General features: G+C 40.1%; 1 protein-coding gene across 3 annotated transcripts in view; it reads right to left on the bottom strand.

The window, feature by feature from the left end:
• lmtk2 (lemur tyrosine kinase 2) overlaps positions 1-20397 on the bottom strand; it is a 143242-nt gene that overhangs the window by 68644 nt on the left and 54201 nt on the right. For all 3 annotated transcript variants that reach the window (XR_010977419.1, XM_068056580.1, XM_068056581.1), the window contains 4 exons: positions 11817-11938; positions 10460-10613; positions 5979-6052; positions 2108-2226 (listed from right to left, as the gene is read on the bottom strand). Coding sequence is in view for 2 of the 3 variants with exons in the window: in XM_068056580.1 (XP_067912681.1) it covers positions 2108-2226; positions 5979-6052; positions 10460-10613; positions 11817-11938 (469 nt within the window). In the remaining variant the exon portion in view is untranslated. The remainder of the gene's footprint in view (positions 1-2107; positions 2227-5978; positions 6053-10459; positions 10614-11816; positions 11939-20397) is intronic.

A 20397-nucleotide genomic window follows, 5' to 3' on the forward strand; every position in this document is an offset into this window, starting at 1 on the left:
AGGGTTGCGGAACAAATTCTGTCCTCACATCCCATGAAACAAATTTTTTAAAAACACAATTTTTATTTCTTATTTGACCTGGGAAGTAGTCAGTGCAATGACTACTGCCTTTTTTTGCTATATATAAATTACTTGGATCTTGGAACAGAGTAGAATTTCAAAATTTGCAGGAGTGGCAAACAGTGAGGATGATACGAACCGCCTGCAAAAGGACATAGCAGAATGGGCAGACAAATGGCAGATGAAATTTAATACAGCCAAGTATGAGCTGTTGCATTTTGGCAGAAGGGGCAGGGTGAGGCAATATAGACTTAATGGCGCAGTTATAAAGAGTGTGCAGGAACAGAGGGACCTGTGCATTGATCTTTGAAGGCGGCAGGACATATTGGGAGAGTGGTTAGCAAAGCATATGGGATACTGAGCTTCATAAATAGAGGCATAGAGTACAAAAGCAGGGAAGTTATGCCGACACTTTATAAAGCTCTGGTTAGACCCCAACTAGAGTATTGCATCCACTTCTGGTCACCACACTTAAGGAAGGATGCGAGAGTTCTTGAGAGGATGCAGAGGAGATTTACCAGAATGGTTCAAAGGATGAGGGATTTTAGTTAAACGGTTAGGTTGGAAAAGTTGGGATTGGTCTTCCTGGAGCAAAGGAAATTGAGGGGAGATTTGATAGAGATATACAAGATTATGACAGGCTTAGATAAGCTAGACAAGGAAAAACTAACCCCATTAACTGATGATACAAGGACAAGGGGACACAGGTTGAAGGTTTTGGGCAAGAGAGGCAAGGGGAATGTGAGGAAGAACTTTTTTACGCAGTGTGTGGTAATGACATGGAACCCGCTGCCCATGAGTGTGGTGGAAGCAGAGATAACCAATTATTTCAAAAGGAAATTGGATCGATGCTTGAAGGAAATAAACTTGCAGGGCTGTGGGGATTGAGCAGGGGAGTGAGATTGACTGGGATTGCTCTGGAGAGCCAGAGTGGATTCAATGGGTTAAATGGCCTCCTTTTATGTCGTAAATGACTCATTCTATACTCCGAGCATTTGAAATGCATAATTCTGTTTAGAGCATCCTTGACAACATCTGTTCAGTCTTTCCTACTTTGTTTAATAGGAAACCCCACTGTGTATTACAGAAACTAAGCATTCAATACAGACTGTTTTAGTGCATTTTATCGCAGTAAACATGTGTATCAATCATTTGGCAACATATCTAAAGAGGAACAAAGGCTCACTCCAACACAAAGACGTGCTGGTCTATTGCCTTGCTCTCAGATACAAAAAACGGTTTTGAGAGAGGGGATATGACTTGTACATGTACAAATGAAAGCTCTAAACAAAAGTCTGGCAAATATCATACATCTGCTAAAACAGTTTCAATTCATTAGACGAGGAGACAAAAGTGACACATGTACCGTTCTTAATACATGCATCATTGAAAGGAGAGAAGAGTCTAATTTAAACTGCCTTCATTTCCAAGTTTGCCCAATGAGAAATATTACTAGAGTACAAATTTATCAACAAGTACAATAGCACAAAGATCATTCCCAGCTCACCAATTTTTGAAAGAAATTCATTTATAAAAAAATAAATAAATTCTACTGAATCATTTTAATTTCAGCTATCTATAGTCGGTTAGAATCACAACATGAAGTGTCTTCATTCCCCTCCCTTCAGTTTCCAATTCTGCCTGTGTAAGCGACTCAAAAATCTCTGCTTCAAGTTGTGCAGAAAACTGCAAAGCCTTAATTTTAGCAATTTAAAATTTGTATTTGCAATTCTAAGCACATCAGAAACAGGAGTAGGCATACAGCCCCATCGAGCCTGCACTGCCATTCAATAAGATCATGGCTGATCATCTATCTTTCTCCACTTTCTTGCCCTATCCCCCATAATTGCTCAATTCCCTTAATCCCATAATTCTAATACCAGTCTTAAATACAATTCTACAACTAATATTTGAAATCCAAAAGGTTAATACTGGATAAAAGCCACTTTTTGCAGTTTGCGAACTAAAATCACAAATTCCAAAATGAAAGTTTATATCCCCTTCCCCCTCCCACGTTACAAAGTACAAAAGTGGAAAATACACAAACCTGTAAGCCTCTCCATTTTTAAGGAATCGACGGTGTTCCGCTGAGCTTGCATTCACTTTCAGTTCTTTAATAATCACCCTTACTAAACTGGAATCCTCGTAGATTTCCCCAAGAAGAACCTTTCAGAAATATGCAGAAAAGTACTTTTATACACTTCAATTTGCTGGAACAGGAAGTTCCTAATTTCCCCATGTACAGTCTTGATTAAATAGAATATGGAAAAGGACAAGGACATTATAGCAGGTGACAAAGGATGTTTGTACATTTCTCTGCCAAGTCCACATCACACAACTTGAATCACTAAGCCTGCATCCTCAGTAAAGGACAACAACAGGAAATAGGCATAAATCTGGAATGCTATGACCCATCGTTGCCTGACTAGGACAAAGTCCCTAAGTAAAAACATTACTGATCGTCTTATTTGAAGATCAAAATAAAACAAAATCTACCTCATGACAATCCATAACATTTAAAACAAAAGCAAAATACTACGGATGCTGGAATTCTGAAATAAGAACAGAAAATGCTGGAAATACTCAGCAGGTCTGTCAGCACCTGTGCAGAAAGAAACAGAGTTAAAAGTTTTGATGCCTTTTCATCAGAACTGGAGGTGTAACATATTTTAAGTATAGAGGTGATGGGGGCGGGGAGAACAAAAGGAAAGGTCTATGACAGATGGAAGGCAGAATAGATTAAATAGCAAAAAGGATGATGGTGTAAGGCAAAAGGAGATGGTAACAGAACAAGTAAAGAAACAAAAGATGGCTCTAGAAGATGATTTATGAGGATATTGCCTGGGCTGGAAAATTTTAGTTATGAGGAAAGATTTGATAGGAACAGAGGAGGCTGAGGGAGACTTAACTGAAGTGTATTAAATTATGAGGGGTCTAGATAGAGTGGATATAAAGGCCCTATTCACCCCAGTTGAGGCTTGCATAAGCAGGAAGCAAAGATTTAGACTAAGAGCTAGGCGATTTAGAGGGGATTTGAGGGGAACCCTTTTCACCCAAAGGGTGGTGGGGATCTGGAACCCAATGCCTGAAAAGGTGGTGAAAGCAGAAACCCTCATCACATTTAAAAAATACTTGCATACATTACCTCCAGGGCTATGGACCAAGAGCTGGAAAGTAGGATTACGCTGGATGGCTCTTTTGTCTGCTGTGTAAAATTTCTATGATTGATTTATGTATTTATTTATGCTGTAAATTTCTACAATACTATTAGTGTAAAAGCAGATTCATCACAAACATCTGCTGATAAAAAACAATAAACGGGACAGAGATTATGACCTGAAATTGTTGAACTCAATGTTGAGTCACAAAGGCTGCAAAATGCCAAATCAAAAGTAGCATTTAAAAAAGAATTTTAAGAGTTTGAACTTTCTGCATTTAATTTAAACCACAGGTAGATCATGCTACATTTATGTCAGGCTAGTAAACATGGGCTTATAATTATCAAAATCATATAGATCAATCAAAATGCTACAAAGCTGGCCAACTGTTGTAGGCTTTTTCAAAAAGGATTAAATGGTTATACAGTGCATGGCAAGTACAAACCTATATTTTAGTTTGATTCAAATGTTCTCCAAATTATAGAATACAGCATGAGGCCATTCAGCCCATCGTGCTCATGTTGGATGTTTGAAAGAGCTTTCCAATTAGTTGCACTGTTCTGCTCTTTCCCCGTAGCCCTGCAAACATTTTACTTTAAATTTGCCAGTGCAGATGCTTTTAGACTCCACTTACATTTGCATTACAACCTTAATTTAGAACTGAAATAATGGATTCAACACAGTACGGGATTTCACTGAGCACCGCAAAGCAATGTCAACTTAATCCATAATCAGAACTAGTCAGTAAGGCTTGAAGACTACATTTATGTTCAATCAAATGACTGCCCCTTTTGGAAGACAAATTAGCAGGTTTGCCAACAAGTGGAATGACTTAAAAATTAGATAAAAGAATCCCAAATAATTTGGTGCTTTATTTTTGCTGTTTGCCAACACAAGCTTTTAGCATTTGTATTCTGTATACTGCACCTTTCAGATCTAGAAGCTACAATGGCCAATTTGGCTCCATTTCTTCTCTGTTGAAAAATTACAAACCACTGGTTTCTTTCTCAATGCATATTAAGATCTGGAGAAAGTAGTAAAGTAGGCATTTCCCCCTCTCCTCCCACTTTGTGAAACTATTATGTTCATCAAGGATAATTGCTGGGAATTGGAACACTTTACATTTTGTTGCAAAAACCTATCTGGTTCACTAATGTCCTTTAGGGAAGGATATTTGCTATCCTTGCCCAGTCTAGCTTATAACATGATTCCAGACCCACAGCAATGCATTTGACTCTTAACTGCCCTCTGAAATGGCCTAGCAAAACACTCAGCTGTATTCAAGGCACCTCACCACCACCTCCTCAAATGTAATTAGGGATGGGCAATAACTGGATTGCAAGTGCCTCCATTAATGTCACACAGGACACTTGTATTCAGAGACTGGGCTAAGCTGTAGGAGAGGTGCCATTTGATAACCCACTGCAGCATCCTGTCCCTTTGGAAGTTGCAATATTCAAACATAATTAGAATATCTGCCCCCATCAGAAGCTGGGATCCCTGCTATTAATTTCAATTAGCAGAGACCTGCACAACATTTGTAGTCAAATTAGTACATTTATTGCAACAGTACTTCTTTAAATATAAGATTTCTAGGTATTCTTTCACCAAAGACTAAGAAAATCAAAACTTCTCACTCTTGAAAAAACTAGATAAAGCTGTTAATGTGTAAAAACAGGCAAAGGAATCTAAATAAAATTTTTTCAAGAGTCTGGCCTTGTGACTTGTTTATAGTCATAGAATATGAAAGTTTAATTGGGAACCATTTTCTCCCGAGTTGAAAAGGCAAGTTCACATCTGATGGGCTCAATGTTATTCAAAGAATAAACACTATTTCCTTGAAATAGTTATAATTTCAGCATCCATCAGAGAAGAAAACAGCTTCCTAACCACCAATCTTGCTCCATGACAAAAGATCTTGTTTAGGATTTAATTTTCATAGCAAAATTATAACTGCTCCTTCCTTGAGGTCAAGTTTGTGCGGTGGCATGTCCATTGGAGTTAGCCTGAGTAGAAGCTCTGGAGGGTATACACTGTTATCACCTTCTTCATCAATAGAATCTACGCTGGTGTATTCTTTTAATTCACCTGACAGCTTTTCGAAAACTTTTTCATGCAAATCTAGTGAATCTTCGCTTTTAGCACAAAGAATAGCTTTTGATTAAGTTGTATCGAAGAATTTTCCCTGCTATTTTGCCACACATAACCAAATCCATCATCGCAGCCACCTCACTATCCCATCCCTCATGGCAGCACTCTCTCCAGCCAAGTTAAATTTGTTGTTGGGCCACCCTTTACCTTCCTCAGTTTTTATTCTCCACCAATCCCCGCCACCCACCATTGGCAGCAGCACGTGCATTGTGTTCCAGTCCTCCACACACGCCAGGCACTGGCCACCAAATAAACCCACCAAAAGACGCGCCCCTTAAATTGACCAATCAAAACAGTCCAGATACATAAAAAAAAACAAGTACTGTTATTATAGATGGGTTAATCAAACCTGGCATTATAAATGAAAATAAGGTATGAAACCAAGTTTAAATGGTGCCACACCTAGAATTTACTATTTCCAGCAATTTAAGGATTGCCTACTTGTTTTAAAATGGAGATTTATATGACCAATACCTTTGCTACAAATGTTTGAATATTAGTTAATGACCCACTAAATACACTTCAGATCCAGGGTATGATTACATAGAGCACTTTCCTACTAGAATCATTTTGGGATTGTCACCTTTAGTTTGTAAAAACACCACTTACCTTACCAAACCAGCCATTTCCAATTTCCTGGATGTAGCTAAGATGATGGCGCGCAAGAGATGCTGAGGATACTCCTGTAAAATACAATTGTTTTAAGTGCATTTTATAAAAACGCTCCAACAGGAAGACATTCAGCTTTATTTTTCACCTATTTTCTAAACCAAGTTCTACATATTGAATTAGTTTGTGAAGAAGTCTATAGAGCAGCAGGATAACAGAAAAGTTCTGAGCAATTTCTATTGGGGTGTAATGGGATGGGGGGACATGGTGAGGAAAAGGCATACTTCCAAGGTCATGACGAATAGATCAAGACGTAAAGGAAGTATTAAGACATCTGTTACAAAAGTGCTGAGTACTTCACCATTGCAGCATCCTGTAAAAATAACCCAAGCAAAAATTTGGACTGCATGAAACATTGCGCAGGTCCATGTTATTTATAATTTTGGACCCTAATGGAGGAGCAGGTAATCTCTGATTTGCACATATCTAGAAACAACTCCAACTTCAAAGCATTGTTTTGAAAAATGTTTTGAATGAGGAACTTCATTAGAGGGTAAAAATAATGGGAAAAGAATTTCAGTCACAAGACTTGTCCGTCTTTCAACATACATACATACGTCCTATCCAGTCCAAAAGGAAGCTTCAAAATTACAATAGCACACAGAGGGATGTTTACAGTGAAACTGCAAAGATCAAGATGTCAAGCCTTGCCACAGCAAAGCCTTTTAGGTCCCAGAAAGGAAGTCCACTGTCAGCAACATGGATCTTAAAAATGAAAAAACAGAACTTCTATCTGATCCAAATATAACCCATGTTTGCTTGTTTACAATAAATTGCCTTTATTATAGCACCTTTAGTGTAGTAAAATGTCCCAAGACATTTCACAGGAGCATTATCAAACAAAATTTGACACCGAACCACATAAGGAGATATCAGGACAGGTGACTAAAAGCTTGATCAAAAAGACAGGCTTTAAAGAGTGTATTAAAGGAGGAGAGAGAGGCAATTCCAGAGCTTAGGGTCCAGGCAGCTGAAGGCACAGCTGCCAACAGAGTGAAGGAAATAGGGGTTGCACCAGAGGCCAGAATTGGAGGAGTGCAAAGATCTGAGGGTTGTGGGGCTAGAAGAGGGTGCAGAGATTGGGAGGAGCAAGAACATGGAGAGATCTGAAAACAAGGAAGAGAAATTTAAAATAGAGGTGCTGCCAGACAGGGGTGCCAATGTAGGTCATCACGCACAAGGGGGTGATAGGTGAATGGGCGAGTCAGGATACAGGCTGTTGAATGAGCCCAAGATTATGGGGAGTGCAAGGCAATAGCCTTGTTTAACCAGCCCCAAACTGCATCTTAGCATATATTTAACTGGTGACACCACAGTTATTTTCCACAGTTCTACGTCTGGTTCTTTTCCCCTACCATCCAATTACACAATTATGTTAATCATTTTATCAGCATAACTGCCTCCAAGAAAAAGTGGATTTGTATTTCTGTTTATGCTGCAATTTTGTGAAAATTCAACAGTTTCATTTGGGTAAAATTCTGCAGAAGAGAGACCAAGAAAAGCAAACGATTAACATCCAATATAATTGTAAGGGCCGCAAGTTGGTACAAAATAGTTTAATGGCCAAAGTGGGCTGGAAAAGAGTGAGGCAACTACTAAAATTTCCCCCCAATACGGTGATTTAAATGAATGCCCAAACATTTAAATCAGTGCAGTGGGAGGCAAAAAAGTACTGTATTTATAGAATAAGGAAGGTCATACCAGGTAGATAATCTTTATAATTTACCCCTTCACTTATATTTGAATTAGACCATAATCTGAAATATTTGAAAGCTGTATAACTGCAGAACCGTAAAGATGTTTTAAAAATGCAGTCGACTCCACTTCAGAAAATATTGATATTGTCATTCACTCCAACTTCATCTCATTATTAACACCTGTAGTTAAAACTAGAATTTTATTAAAATTTGTTACCTTTTCAATGTTTCTGACAACCTTGCTTTAAACACTTAGTGGTATAGTGAAAGATTACCTTGGATCAATGAAATATTTATTTCATACATTCACATTGCTACTTTATACAATAATGCTACTCAGTGCACTGCTATTGTTTTAAAGTACAATTTGTCAAGATTGCACACAATTTACAAGTAAATACGTTTAATAGAGTTTTGAAAATCAAAGGAGTTAAGATTTTCAGGGATGTTGATAGCAATCACTCAAGGAACGAATGCCAGTTTATTGTGGTTTTGATTGACCGAAATAAATACAAGAAATAGGAGAAGTAGACCTCGGGCCATCGAGCTTGCTCTGCCATTCAATAAGATTCCATCTGATCTTGGGCTTCAATTCCACTTTCCTGCCTGCTCCCCATATCACTTCATTCCCTGCGAGACCAAAAATCTATCTCAGCCTTAAATATATTGAATGATGGAGCATCCACAACCCTCTGGGTTAGAGAATTCCAAAGATTCACAACCCTTTGAGTGAAGTAGTTTCTCCTCATCTCAGTCCTGAATGATTGACCCCTTATCGAAACTGTGCCTTCGCTTTCTAGATTCTCCAACCAGCAGAAACAATCTCTCAGCTTCTACCCTATCAAGCCCTTTCAGAATTTTGTATGTCTCAATTAGATCGCCTCTCATTTTTCTAAATTCCAGAGAATATCGGCCCAATTTACTCAGCCTCTCATCATAGGAAAACCCACTCATCCCAGGGACCAATTTAGTAAATCTTCGCTGCACTGCCTTCAGTGCAACTATATCCTTTCTTAAATGTGGAGATCAAATGTGCACACCGTATTCCAGGTGTGGTCTCACCAAAGTTCTGTACAATTTTATTAAGACTTCTTTATTCCTGTACTCCAATCCCCTTGCAATAAAGGCCAACATGCAATTTGCCTTCCTAATAACCTGCTAACTTTGTGTGTTCCTTGTACAAGTACCCCCAAGTCTCTCTAAACATCAACACTCACCAGTTTCACACTTTTTAAAAAATATTCTGCTTTTCTATTCTTACAATCAAAGTGAACAACTTCACACTTCCCTACATTATACTCCATTTGCCATCCTGTTGCCCACTCATTTAATCTGTCTATATCTCTTTACAGCCTCTCTATGTCGTCCCCGCAGCTTACCTTTCCACCAAGCTTTGTATCATCAGCAAACTTAGATACATTACTCTCTGTCTCTTCATCCAAGTCAGTAATGTAGAGTCTAAGTAGCTGAGGCCCCAGTACTGATTCCTTGCGGCACCCCACTATTCACTGCCTGCCAACTTGAAAATGCCCCATTTATGTCCACTCTCTGCTTACTGTCTGTTAACCAATCCTCTATCCACACTAACATATTGCCCCCAACATGAGCCCTTATCTTGTCTATTAATCTTTTATGTGGCATCTTACTGAATGCTTTTTGGAAATCCAGGTTTACTACATCTACCCTATTAGTTATATCCTCAAAAAACTCTAATAAATTTGTCCAACGGGATTTCCCTTTAGTAAAACCATGCTGATCAGTTCTGATCATACTATGCTTTTCCAAGTGCATTGTTAAGACTTCCTTAATAGTTTCCAGCATCTTCCCAATGACTGATGTTAGGCTAACTGGCTTGTAGTTCCCTGTTTTCTCTCTACCTCCTTTCTTGAAAAGCACGAACATTTGCCAACTTCCAATCTGACAGGACCATTCCTGAATCTAAAGGAATTCTGGAAAATGATAGCCAGCCAAAAGCCAAAGGTTAGGAAAAAAAAACCCTCCCACCCTACCAATGTAACTTCAATTTCCACCCCCCTCTCTTTCGGAGGCTGACTCCTTGCTGGAATAAAGTTAGAAGGGTGGAAATTATCAGGGCCACTTTTACTAACAGTTTGAGATTATCTTGAGACTTTTGCAGGATTACCAGTGTTTTGGGGACCACATTCAGGGACTTCATCCACTTTTACATAGAAATAGCTAACTGGTGGCCTTAGTGATTAATGTCGAATACCTGCTCCAGCAACCACTGTGCACAGGACAGTGTTGACAGTTTATTCTGTTGCTGAAAGCATAACAGCCTAGTTTGATTCTGCCAGCACCAGACATCCACACACTGTGAGCTTGGGTTTCTTAATGCCAATCAAGAATGGGAACCCTAGAAAACTTTGCCCTCCCTCACCCAGGGAGGGAGAGGCCAACTGGAAGACTGATATCAGCATCCCAGCTGAAAGCAGCTTTCAGTACAGGCTGAGGATTGAATTTGGAATCTTTCTGGTCTCTATGACTCACGCACTGAGACAAATTTGCTGAGTCACTGCAGAACCTATGCAAAAAAGGTTACAGTGGTAAGTATCACTTAACTGGTTTCAAACCAATGCCTGCAATTAAAAACAAAAACGGGACTTCTATTAGGACATGTATCTGTCAAGCAATGATTACTGCTATTTAACCAATCTTAACATTAAAAAAAGTGAAAGACTGTCCGAAATGCAGGCCAGCTCATACCTTGTGTTTTAGACGACTGAAGCTGTGTTGGAGTAGAAAGTACAATATTTGGAACTGTAAGTGTGTAAACTTCAGCAGGTGCCGGAGGTGAAGGAGTGTCTTCTGCTGGTGGTATAAAATCATTTTCTTCATCAAGATTATCATCTTCAAATTCCTGAAATTAAAAAAAAAGAGATTTGCTATTGTTTAAAAAGGTCATTATTTCCTTGAAGATGTGAGTGGCAAAAACTTTTCTGCATTGCTTTAAGCAAAACTGCAATAGTGCTGGGCGGCACAGTGGCGCAGTGGTTAGCACCGCAGCCTCATAGCTCCAGGGACCCGGGTTCGATTTCGGGTACTGCCTGTGTGGAGTTTGCAAGTTCTCCCTGTGTCTGCGTGGGTTTTCTCCGGGTGCTCCGGTTTCCTCCCACAAGCCAAAAGACTTGCAGGTTGATAGGTAAATTGGACATTACAAATTGTCACTAGTATAGGTAGGTGGTAGGGAAATATAGGGACAGGTGGGGATGTTTGGTAGGAATATGGGATTAGTGTAGGATTAGTATAAATGGGTGGTTGATGTTCGGCACAGACTCGGTGGGCCGAAGGGCCTGTTTCAGTGCTGTATCTCTAATCAAACCATGTATCATGGCATAAATTGACTGATGTGAACGTCTGAAAGTGACATGTGACATAGAACATAGAACATTACAGTGCAGTACAGGCCCTTCGGCCCTCGATGTTGCGCCGACCTGTGAAACCATCTGACCTACACTATTCCATTTTCATCCATATGTCTATCCAATGACCACTTAAATGCCCTTAAAGTTGGCGAGTCTACTACTGTTGCTTTGTTTGATTTTCCAACTATCTTTCATCAATTTTGTCTCTGAACAGTGACCAGGTCCTTTTAAAATCAAACAATGTACAGACAGCGTGTTTTTACTGAAGCCCAAACAGCACACCTGCTGGAAGAGATTGCACCCTATGTAACCAGATTCCAAGTTTCTGACATAAGTAATAGTCATACACAAGATGAAATATAAATCAATAGATACAGTTCCCCATGCCAAATAACTTAAACAAGTTCGTGGACTGGAATGAGTAACTGATAATGTTAGACAATTGTCCTGTTCCCATGGCTGCGGTCACAGATGACAGAAAAATAATCTGAATCAAGCAAAGTTGAAAATCTCATTTGTGAAATAATCCTCCTAAAGTAGCCAGCCGTAATCAGTGTGGGACTATGCAACACAAATTTCATTTTAAGTGACATACTGCCGACACACTGCGTACGCAGCTTCAAGGTTACAGTTCATATATTACACAGCAACTGATTAGAAATCAGTCGGCGCAACTAAAGTGCATCCTACATGCTCACCTTGAAATTTATTTCCGGCTCTTTACAGCAGGACGCACAGTTCACGAGCAGGATGATGAGGACAAGTAAGCTGCACCCAGACAATATGAGCAGTGACGAGGAGACTTCAACAGTTGCTTCCCCTGGAAAATAGGATTGCAATCATTTTCCAACATCCGTTTTAAAAACACATTCCAAGAAAAACACACTACGATGTACAAGTTCAACTGGATAATACTGTATTGCCAAATCCAGAATAGCAGAGTTAATTATAATGGTTAAATAAACCTTCTATTAAAAAAAAGTTTTATTGATTACCCACTGGAATGTAAAATTAGATACACCAGATCTAAAATTAAAACAATACATTTATCACACTTAACTGTCTCTATAGAAACTGGCCCCAAATAAGAGAACCTTAACCTTCTGAGGGTAAAAACAGATGATGGAAATGCACAGCACCCGAAATATGCAGGCAATATTCTTCCAAGATGTGCAGATTAGATTGTGTAAAGAATGAGCTTGCATTTGTATGGCACCATCACATCCTCAGATCACCCCAAAGCATTTTACAACTTTAGTTGCTTTTGAAGTGTGGCCACCAATGGGTAGGTAAATGCGGCAGCAAATAGGGGCACAGCAAGATCCCACAAACATGAAATAAATATTCTGTTGTTTGAAGGATAAAATGTTGGCCAGGATATCAAGAGAATGCCTTGCTCTTCTTCGATGAGGAACTTCAGTTGCATGGATAGACTGGAGAAGCTGGAGGTCTCCTTGGAGATTCCATAGATGTGTTCAAAATCATGAGGGGTCTGGACTGTAAATAGGGAAAAACTGTTTTCATTGGTGGAAGGATCCAGAACCAGAGGCCACCGATTTAAGGTGATTGGCAAAAGAAGCAATAGCGACATGAGGAAAAACCCCTTTACATAGCAAGTGGTTAGGATCTGGAATGCACTGCCTGTGGTGGAGGCAGATTCAATCGAGGCCTTCAAAAATAGTTACCTGAAGAGAAAAAAATTGCAAGACTAAAGGGAAAAGGCGGAGCAAGTGGAACTAAGCGAGTTGCCCTTGCAGACAGCTGGCACAGACACAACAGGCTGAATGGTCTCCTTCTGTGCTGTAACCATTCTATGATTCCAAGAATAGCACCATGGAATCTTTCACATTTTCTTGCAGCAGGTCATATTTTACCCAAGACAGGATCTCCAACAACGCAACACTGAATTATCTGCTTAGATCATGCAGCCAAGTCCATAAAAGGGCTTGAACTCAACAGGCAAGAGTGCGACCAGTTGAGCCAAGCTGGCAATTATGATTAATGCAACTAGAGTGGATGCATCTGGTCATGTTTATCATGATGATGTTAATGAAGTTTAACTTTCTAATAATTTGAGCCTTTTGAAAAAAATAGATCCCACATAACAGTTACACACAACTAATGGTATAACAGTATTTGAGAAACATTGCGCGTATAGATTCATTGTGTGGACCATAAGAAAAGTCTGGTCTTTAGCATTAGCTGAATCTTAAACCCAGAACGCAGTCTTGGCCTGGGTTTTTGTCCTGACCTGAAAGGGACCTGCTGCTACTTATGTCCAATAAACAATACTCTTGAAGAAACAGAGACTGGGAGATATTGCTCTCTGTAGACAACAGCATTGTCCTGGGAATTCCAATGAGAATTTCCCTACAGACACTGGGAGGGGAAAAAATCCATTGAACGAAAACAGTTACCATCTCAAATAGAACAGCCTAGCTCTGTCCTGAGGCAATGCTTTCATCAGCTAGTTGTCATACAAGGACAGATCTATACCTCCTGTAAATCTAAATGGGTACATTTTGCTAAAAGACTTTTGACCAGGCAACAGTGCATATTGAGGACAGATTTCCTGTTGCTTTCTGATGTTGACATAAAAAAATTCTTGATTTTCAGGAGGTTCCAGAACTTGAATATTGGCCTGAATTCATCATTTTAAGGACATATTTTCAAAAAAATACCAGGATTAGAACCAGTTCTTCATGTGGACGGTATGCTCCTATCCTGGTCTGGAAGTATGATATTCTTTGCCCATTTTTGTAAGCAATTCTATAGTGTGTAATAATACCCTGAACCTTGGCAATTCATGTGGAACTGATTCATAAGCTTTCCCAAGTAAATGTGACGTTTCATCCAGAAAAGCTAAGTTTATTGCATCTCAAATTTAGATGTTTTGGCTTTTTTTGATTCAAACTGCATGTGTACTGTATTCATGGTTTATAACTAGGACAGATCTCTCAAATGTAATTGCTGAGGTTATAAAAAGATCTGGATTTTTTTCCCCCAAAAACAGAAATCTCTAAGTGCTCCCAAAGTCTAATGCATGCTCAGTGCAGAAACTGTCAACTCTCATTCCAAAAGATGATTTGGTGAAAAGCTAGTGACATACCTTTAAAAACTACAATGAGCAAAATAAATGTAACCAGAGACTTCAGCTGATGTCCAAACTTGTCAGGCAGTAAGGAAATGCTATAAAAACAAGAAATGCTGGAAATACTCAGCAGGTCTGGCAGCATCTGTGAAGAGAGAAGCAGAGTTAACGTTTCAAGTCAGTAACCTTTCATCAGAACTGGCAAATGTTAGAAATGTAATAGGTTTTAAGCAAATAAGCGGGGGTGGGGCTAGAGGTAACAAAAGGGCAGTTGTTGATAGGACAGAGGGTCACAGAGAATAACTGACCAGAAGGTCATGGAGCAAAGGCAAACGGTATGTTAATGGTGTGCTGAAAGACAAAGCGTTAGTGCTGAGAGGGTGTTAATTGACAGAAACGTAAACAGCACTGGCCCAAAGCACAAACATGAAAAAAAGTGAGTAGGCACATGGTAAAAATAAAATGAATGATGAAACAAACTAAAATGAAACAAATAAAAAGAAAAGAAAAACTGAAAATGAAAAGGGGGGCCCGTCATGCTCTGAAATTATTGAACTCAATGTTCAGTCCGGCTGGCTGTAGCATACCTAACTGGTAAATGGGATGCTGTTCCTCGAGCTTGCACTGATGTTCACTGGAACAGTGCAGGAAGCCCAGGACAGATATGTGGGCATGAGAGCAGGCAGGTGCATTGAAATGGCCAAAAGCATGACCCCAGGCTTCCAGTTGTTTGCGATTTCAACACATTCCCCTGCTCTCATGCTCACAATTCTGACCTGGGCTTTCTGCAGTGTTCCAGTGAACATCAACACAAGCTCGAAGTACAGCATCTCATTTACCGGTTAGGCACGCTAAAGCCTGCCGGCTTGAACACAGAGTTCAATAATTTCAGAGCATGACGGGCCCCCCTTTTTATTTTCAGTTCTTTTTTTCTTTTTACTTTTCATTTATTTATTTTATTTTAGTTTGTTTCATCATTCATTTTTTTACCATGTACCTGCCCACTTTTGTTTTCATGTTTTGCTTTGGGCCAGGGCTGTTCATTTTTCTGTCAGTCAATTAACACCCTCTCTGCACTAATGCTTTGTTTTTCAACACACCATTAACATACCATTTGCCTTTGCTCCATGATATTCTGGTCAGTTATTCTCTGTGACCGTCTACCCTATCAACACCTTCCCTTTTGTTATCTCTTGCCCCACCCCCACCTTATTTGCTTAAAACCTATTACATTTCTAACCCTTGCCAGTTCTGATGAAAGGTCACTGACCTGAAACGTTAACTCTGCTCTCTCTTCACAGATGCTGCCAGACCTGCTGAGTATTTCCAGTATTTCTTGTTTTTATTTCATATTTCCAGCATCTGCAGTATTTTGCTTTTAGTTTAGTAAAGAAATGCTACATGGCTCCCAGTTTTGAAAGAACAGTTAGTGATTAAAGATTAGAGGGTATCTATAAAGTCTAAACGTGTAATAGCGAACAACTGTACAAGTTAATGCTTGTAGACAGAGTAGACAACAAATCTCTCCACACTTCCACAAGCAGGGAGACAAAATTGACAAAATGGTATTCCCACTCCCCAAAGGTACCCAAAAAGTTTTATAATTTCTCCCATCTCCCAGAAGATTATAAAAGGATTATATAAATGGGCTTGGCTGCAACTCCCCTCCCCCCACCCCATCCCCACCATTGGATTCAAATGGCCTAATATTGTCGTGGCTCACACATAATGAATTATACTGGACCAGAAAATCAGCTCAGGCTCAATAATTAAATGCCTCGACTGAAGATGCATTCTTTTTTGATTCCTTCATTAAGGAAACGGTCTCAGTTAACTTCTGTAGTGAATAATAGTGTATATTATTCAGTCCTGATCACAACTCAGGCAATAATTATATGGGTCTACATCTGATGACACTAGAACCACACCTGGGATGCCCCAGGTTCATGCTCTGCTTGGTGTTAATTGATCTTCCAGCAGCGAGAGCAGGAACAGAGCGTGACCAACAGGGTAAAAAAGAATCACGACTTGATGCCCAAGAGCAGCAGCCGCAGCAAGAGCAGGAGCACAGTTAGACATAAAGGGATATAAAGAGTTAGGCTGGGAGCAGACAGATGGTGTTCGGAAAAATGAAAAAAAAAAATCAGAGTGTGACATCACAGGAAAGCAGGTTGGTGAGTTGTTTTTTTTCTATCTCGAAACCTGGGGAATTGTTCAAACTAGGAGCCGGGAAATTAAACATTGCCGATCGGGGTAAGTAGAACAGTAAATGAATTAATGAGAGAATTAACAGAGAGCAAAGCTAGAGGTGTTAAAGTTAATAGTTTAAACAAGGTACCAACTAGATTATAAAGAGGGAACAGAATTTTTCAGATCATAGATGGGTAGCAGAGCTTGCAATTCCTGCACCATGTAGGAACTTCAGGACACTTCACGTGTCTTGGGCAACCACAAGCGTAGGAAGCATCTCCAGCTGCTTGAGCTCGAGCTCAGGATTTCTGAACTTGTGGGGCAGCTGGAGTCACTATGGAGCATCTGGAAGGATGAGAGTTTCCTGGATCATCTGTTCCACGAGGTGGTCATCCCACAGGCAGAGAGTGTTCAGTATAGTAGATGGGTGGCCATCTGAAAGAGGCAGGAGGGGCAGGAGTCTCTGGGGTGTGTGCCACTCTCAAACCGGTACTCAGCTTTGGAGACTGCTGAAAGTGACAACACCTTGAAGCATTGTAGAACAGACCATAGCACCAATGGATGAGGGACTGCACAGGAGGGAACAGCAAAGAGCAGAAATACAGTGGTTATGCAATTCCATAGTTAGGGGGACAGACAGGCATTTCTGTAAAAATCATGGAGTCCCGCATGGTGTGTTGCCTCCCTAGTGTAAGGGTAAAGGACATCACTGAGAGGGCACAGAATATTCTGCAGGGGGAAGGGAGCAAGCCAGATGTTGTACACGTTGCTACCAATGACACAGCGAGAGCAGGTATTGTCCTATGTTCAGATTTTCAGGAGCTGGGGAAGAAGTTAAAGAGTAGGACTTTGAAGGTAGTAATCCCTGGATCATTCTCAGTGCCACGCACCAGCAAGAGTGCGCGAGAGAGACAGAGCAAGCGCGAGAAAGTGCAAGCAAATATGTATGGAAATCGCAGAGTAGTGATATTGGGGGATTTTAATTATCCAAGTATCAAATGGGATAACGTTAGAGTAAAAGGTAGGGAAGGGGAGGAATTTCTGACATGCATTCAGGAGAACGTCCTTAAGCAGTATGTTCTCGATCCAACTAGGAAGGAGGCATTACTGGATTTGGTGCTGGGAAAGAAGTGGGCCAAGAACCAACTGCATGTGGGACAGCACTTGGGTAACAGCAACCACTGTATCATAAGGTTTAGATTAGTAATGGAGAAAAGCAAAGAACAATCTAAAGTAGAACTTCTAAATTGGAAGAGAGCCAACTTCAATGGGATGGGGTGGGGGGGGGGGATATAGCCAGGGTGAAATGGAATCAAAAGACTGACAGGAAGCGTTGTCTCGGAACAATGGATGAAAGGGAGGGGAACCAAAACCATGGCTCCTTGGATGACAAGGCGAAATCAAGAATATGAACAAAAAAAAAAGTGTATGATGCAGATCATGTGAATTCTTCAAGTGAGAACCAGGCCAAATACATGAAGTTGAGAAGGGAAGTGAAAAGGAAAATAAGACTGGCAAAGAGACTGAGAATGGAATGGCAGTTAACATAAAAGAAAACCCAAAAATGTCCTACTGGCATGAAAATAGTAAATGGCATCAAGAGGTAGTATGGGGCCTAGTAGGGGCAAAGAGGTGCTTAGAGGCGCAGGGCAAAGCTGGAATATTTAATGAGTACTTTGTATTGATGTTTACAAAGAGGATGCTGACAAAATGTTGGTAGAAGTGCAAGAGGTATAGGTAATGGATGGGGTGAAAATTGATAGCCAGCCTTTCCAGTACATCTTCCCTATCTTTAGAGTGGATAAGTCACCTGGTCCAAATGGCTTGCATCCCAGGTTACTAAAGGAAGCGGGAGTAGAGATAGCAGAAGGGCTTGTCATAATCTTCCCCAGATATGGGGGAGGTGCCAGAGAATTGGACAGTGGGAAATGTGACACCCTCATTCAAAAAAGGGTGCAAGCACATACCGAGTAACTACAGACTGATCAGTTTCAACATCAATGGTGAGTAAGGTTTTAGAAACAATAATCAGGGGAATAAAATCAACAGGCACTTGGAGAGTTGAGTTAATTAAGGATTTGTAAAAGGCAGATCATGTTACACTAATCCAACTGAATTTTTTGATGACGTAACAGAGAAGATTGATGAAGGGAAAGTAATGGATGTTGTCTATATGGCTTTTAAGAAAGTGTTTGATGAAGTACCACATAACAGGCTAGTTAACAAAACTGAGGCTCATTGAATAGCTTGGATAAAATATTGGCTCAAGGACAGAAAACAGGAAGTTGTGGGAAATGGTTATTTGTCAGACTGGAGGATGGCAGACAGTGGCATTCCTCAAGGTTCAGTCCTAGGAACAGCTTTTTTGATATAGAAAAATAACTTGGACATTGGAATAGAGTAAAATTTCAAAATTTGCCCATGACACCAAACTTGGAGGTTTGGCAGACAGTGAGAATGATACCAATTGACTGCAACTGGACATAGACAGGCTAACAAAATTGGCAGACAAGTGGCAGATGGAATTTAATTCAGAGAAGTGCAAGATGATACATTTTGGCAGAAGGGATAGGGAAAGTCAAAATAGACTAAATGGCACAGTTCTAAAGAGCGTACAAGGATAAAGGGACCTGGGGGTGCATGTGCAAGGACATATTGAGAGATTAGTAAAGCATTTGGGATCTTGGGCTTCATAAATAGAGGCATTGAGTACAAAAGTGGGGAACTTATGCTGAACCTTTATAAAGCTCTGATTAGGCAACAACTGGAGTATTACGGCCTATTCTGGTCATCACAGTTTAGGAAGGATGGGAGGGTCCTAGAGAGGGTGCAAATGAGATTTACTAGAATGGTGCCAAGGATGAGGCAGTTTAGCCACAAGTTTTGGTTGGAGAAACTGAAGTTGTTCTTGGATTAAAGGAGATTAAGGGAAAATTTGATGGAGGTGTACAAGGGTATGACAGGTTTAGATAGGGTAGATAAATAAATGTTGTTCCCGTTAGCTGATGGTACAAGGACTAGGGGACATAGTTTTAAGGTTATAGGCAAGAGATGCAAGAGGGATGTGAGAAAGAAACTTTTTTAATGCAGCATTTGGAAATGAACCTGGATCTCGCTGCCTATACTGGTGGTGGAAGCAGAGATGAGCAATGATTTCAAAAGGAAAATGAGTGGGCAGTTGAGGGAAATAAACTTGCATCACTAGGAGGATAGAGTGTGGAAATGGGATTGATTGAATTGCTGTACAGAGAACTGGCATGGACTTGATGGGGCCAAATAGACCCCTTCTGTGCCATAATGTCCATGACTCTATAACTCAACCAGGGAAGTGGTAAAGGCATTACATAACCTTTTAGTGCACCTGAGCTAGGAAAGGCAAAAGTAACATTTTCATTCATAAACTGTCAATAGGACTCATTTACAAATTTCTCATGTCACCACAATCATAACCCTACCCACATTATCAGTTACTGAGTCTACATAAGATTTTTAAATGTGATATAAACACAACTGATTTTCAACTACACTGAAAACTATCTAAGCACACAAGACTGATCCAAATAGGTGTTTAGTTAATTTTGATTGTTCAGCACACGACCAGTGCAATACATATATTTGGTACACTAAATTCATAAAGCAGAAACACCCCAGATACATGCTGAGAACAGCTGATTAGAATACGAGGTACACAATTAAATCTAATTTATTTGACCCCCCCCAAACTAGTCACATCTTTATGTCTTTCTCCCAATCTACATTGCCACTACATCCACTTGTGAAAAAAATCATAAAGATCAAGCTTGTGAAACCATACAGTTTACATTCCCAATGTTAGAACTGACTAAATGAATGCCCACTTGTGTGTGCATGGGAGTGCGTATGAGAAAGTACATGTACAAAGGACTGCCAAGGGGAGAGAGGAGAAAGAGACACATGCACACAGCAACAGAGAGCCTGAAAGCAAAATCTTTTTACCAGAGACATCTAGGGTGTGGCGA

The sequence above is a fragment of the Heterodontus francisci genome, chromosome 24 (assembly GCF_036365525.1).
Source record: "Heterodontus francisci isolate sHetFra1 chromosome 24, sHetFra1.hap1, whole genome shotgun sequence".
Lineage (NCBI taxonomy): Eukaryota > Metazoa > Chordata > Chondrichthyes > Heterodontiformes > Heterodontidae > Heterodontus > Heterodontus francisci.